The sequence below is a fragment of the Sorex fumeus genome, unplaced genomic scaffold, assembly GCF_029834395.1.
Source record: "Sorex fumeus unplaced genomic scaffold, SorFum_2.1 ptg000043l, whole genome shotgun sequence".
Lineage (NCBI taxonomy): Eukaryota > Metazoa > Chordata > Mammalia > Eulipotyphla > Soricidae > Sorex > Sorex fumeus.
The window spans coordinates 28,919,043-28,922,496 of NW_026606100.1; the positions used below are offsets into that span (position 1 = coordinate 28,919,043).

A 3,454-nucleotide genomic window follows, 5' to 3' on the forward strand; every position below is an offset into this window, starting at 1 on the left:
AATCCTGATTCCGGTATTTACAAACCGGGAAGTTTTCCTGCCCCAGCAGTTGCTGGTCAAACGCTCCCTCTTGGGCCATCCTTCCAGGCAGGTCGTTTTCTGGACCAGAAGTCTCCCAGAACTGGCCCGGACCGGGAAGGTGCGGACAAGTGCAGCGGGAATCGTGATTGAAGCACTTAGGTCAGTACAGCCTGGCTCGCAGCGACTTGAACTTCGCGACTCTATACTAGTCCTTGTCTATTTCTGGTAGCGCCACCAGTCCGCGACTCCGGGGATGCTGGGGGCGTGGTCCACGTGAGCCGAGCCAATGGCGAGAGAGGCCGAGGCGAGAGCCCCGCCCCCGGCGTGACGCACGACCCTCGGACACAGGCTTCGCAGGCCAGGCCCCAGTCCCTGCAGTGGCTGTAACAAAACCCAGACCCCCAGGTCCGGGCCAATGGAGGCGATTTAGACTGGAGCAGGACTGCGTCTGTCAAAAAACCCTACTCAGCAGCGGCGGCAGAGTCCAGAAGCAGAGCTGGGGCCGGCGCGCTGCCTCCCCGCCCCCGCCGGGATTTATTGAGTATTTGGACTGGACAATTAAGTGGCCCTGATGATGTTACCAAGCCCGGTCACCTCCACCCCTTTCTCAGTCAAAGACATTTTGAATCTGGAACAGCAGCAGCAGCAGCAGCAGCAACAGCACTTCCACGGCACGCACTTGCAAGCGGACTTGGATCACCACTTCCACTCGGCCCCCTGCATGCTGGCCGCCGCCGAGGGGACGCAGTTTTCCGACGGCGGGGAGGAGGATGAGGAAGAAGAGGGCGAGAAACTGACCTACTTGAACTCACTAGCCGCAGCCGAGGGCCACGGCGATTCGGGGCTCTGTCCCCAAAACTACGTGCACACGGTTCTGCGAGACTCATGCGGTGGGCCCAAGGAACACGAAGAGGGGCCAGAGATCGTGAGGGACCGGAGCCAAAGTGAGTAAAGGCAGTGTGTGGGGGGGGGGGGGCTGGGGGGACGGGCGAGGGGGGAAAAGCATCTCACATCTGGAGCAATGGCGGGGCGCCCACAAATTGCCCAGGAATCTCGCCGTTGGGATCTATGCCTGGTCAACCGCAGCCACGGAAAGCGCAGGTGCCAGCGAGGACGCCCGGGTGGAGGGAGAAGGACGAGGTGACCGAGATGACCGGTGCGGCTGCCTCTCCACCCCTGCATAGGGGGAAGAGGGGGGGCACACACACAAAAGGAAAGTCTTTTTTTTTTTCTAGCCCCGATGTTGATCAGGGACCTGGGCTCAGCGTCTGGGTCCTTGCCCTTGCCAAGAGTTGTAGGGACAGGAGGCTGAACCCTTTCCGCTTGCCCGCTAACATGACTTCTCCGGGAAGCCTTCCGCTGCAGCATGATCCACGCAGGCTGTGTCTCAGCATCCGCAGGACGCAGGAAGTTCAGTGGAGGCCAGCGGGGTGCTGTCCTCCCTTCTCTGTTTGGAGCCCAGCGTTGTCCACTCAACCATGTCCCTGAAAATGGTAGGAGGGAACATGGCCTGTCCCTGCCTCTCCTCGGGGCTGGCCTTGTTTTTGATCTTAACAGTGAGCTTTCATGTCCCAGGCTGTGGCACTGTGGGCAGAGGGAGAACTCCTGAAACTTAAACTGAAGTCCCGCTTGGGACGGGAGCAGAAGTAGAGAGAGCGCTCAGGTAACTAAAGAAAGCCCCTCCAGGAAGTGTTTGTTTTGGAGGAGAAAGAATCGAAAATTCTTGTTCTTTTTCTTTCCTGGAGAGATAGGCCAGGCAGAAGCTAAGATCGAATGCCTAGCAGTAAACTTGGGGCCAAATTCCACAAAAAAAAAAAAAGGTCCCAGTTAGTCCATTCTATTTATTTCTCTCAGGAGAAACGCAGACGTCTTCACTTAAACATTTATCTATGGGTGTGAAACCTTTAAAAAGAAAGGGGGAGGGGTGGCTGAGCAATGAAGAAGCTGTTAAGCGCTACCATTGAGAAAATTTTATGCAAACACGGGCTCCTAAATACCGACACATCTCACCGCATCAGCAACCCGTGAGAGAGGGAAAGAGGTGAAAGAGAACAAGTTTGCAAAAACCCTTACTTGTTACAAGTAAGTAGTTGCAGCTTTCATCCCGAACATAATCATTAGCACGCCCGGGCCCCGCATGCAATACAGGGTAAGTCCTTCCTTGTCTCTCCCTAAAAAAGAAGGCGCACAAACTATCCCTCCCCGTGGAGCGTGCCACTGCCTGCCCAGGACACCAACTGCCACCAACTTATTCCCTCTCACCCACCCCTCAGCTCAAGCATTTAGTGCAGCACGCTCCGCTCAGTCGCCTGCACGAGGCCACGGTTCTGCGAGACCGAGGCGCCCGCCGGGTGGCCGGGACAGCTAAGGGACGCTGTTGTTTTGCTTCTTCTGCAGAAAGTTGCCAGCTGAAGAAGCCTCTGGAGGCGAGCGGAGACTGTAAAGCGACGGAGGAGAGCGAGCGGCCGAAGCCCCGCAGCCGCCGGAAGCCCCGGGTCCTCTTCTCGCAAGCTCAGGTCTTCGAGCTGGAGCGCAGGTTCAAGCAGCAGCGGTACCTGTCGGCGCCCGAGCGCGAGCACCTCGCCAGCAGCCTGAAGCTCACGTCGACGCAGGTGAAGATCTGGTTCCAGAATCGCAGGTACAAGTGCAAGCGACAGCGGCAGGACAAGTCCCTGGAGCTGGGCGCCCACGCGCCGCCGCCGCCACCGCGCCGCGTGGCCGTGCCGGTGCTGGTGCGGGACGGGAAGCCGTGCGTCACGCCCGGAGCTCCAGCCTACGGCGCGCCCTACAGCGTGGGCGCGGGCGCCTACTCGTACAACAGCTTCCCCGCCTACGGCTACGGCAACTCGGCCGCGGCCGCGGCCGCCGCTGCTGCTGCCGCCGCCGCCGCTGCGGCCTACAGCGGCAGCTACGGCTGCGCGTACCCGGCGGGTGGCGGCGGCGGCGGCGGCGGCGGTGGCGGCGGCGGCGGCGGCGGGGCCTCGGCGGCGGCCACCGGGATGCCACCCGCCTGCAGCGCGGCCGGGGGCGGGCCCTTTGTGAACGTGAGCAACCTGGGCGGCTTCGGCGGCGGCGGGGGCGCGCAGCCGCTGCACCAGGGGGCCGCGGCCGGGGCGGCGTGCGCTCAGGGCACCTTGCAGGGCATCCGGGCCTGGTAGGGACGGAGCAGGTCACGCGGCGGCCGCCCCACCGCAGCCTGGCGCCGCGGGACTCTAGCTCGAGAGAAAGGCTGGATCCGAGGGCCAGACCCCTCTCGTTAAAAAAAAAAAATGAAAAGAAATGAAAGAAGAAAAGAAAAGGACACGTCTCACTCCCCCAGAGTCCCCCGGAGCTCAGTTCAAGCGAGGCCTGCAGGATGCGGCGGAGGGGGGGAAGGGAGGGGGTCCGAGCGCGGAGACTGTCGCAAAACGAAAATCCCGTCCAGGGGGGCTGG

General features: G+C 61.2%; 1 protein-coding gene across 1 annotated transcript; it reads left to right on the forward strand.

Annotated features, from left to right (window-relative positions):
* The first annotated feature begins 592 nt into the window (after window positions 1–592).
* On the forward strand, window positions 593–3,179 carry NKX2-3 (NK2 homeobox 3). The gene is made up of 2 exons (XM_056121044.1): window positions 593–965; window positions 2,419–3,179. The coding sequence occupies exons 1-2, from the start codon at window positions 593–595 to the stop codon at window positions 3,177–3,179; spliced, it is 1,134 nt and encodes a 377-aa protein (XP_055977019.1).
* The last annotated feature ends 275 nt before the right edge of the window (window positions 3,180–3,454 follow it).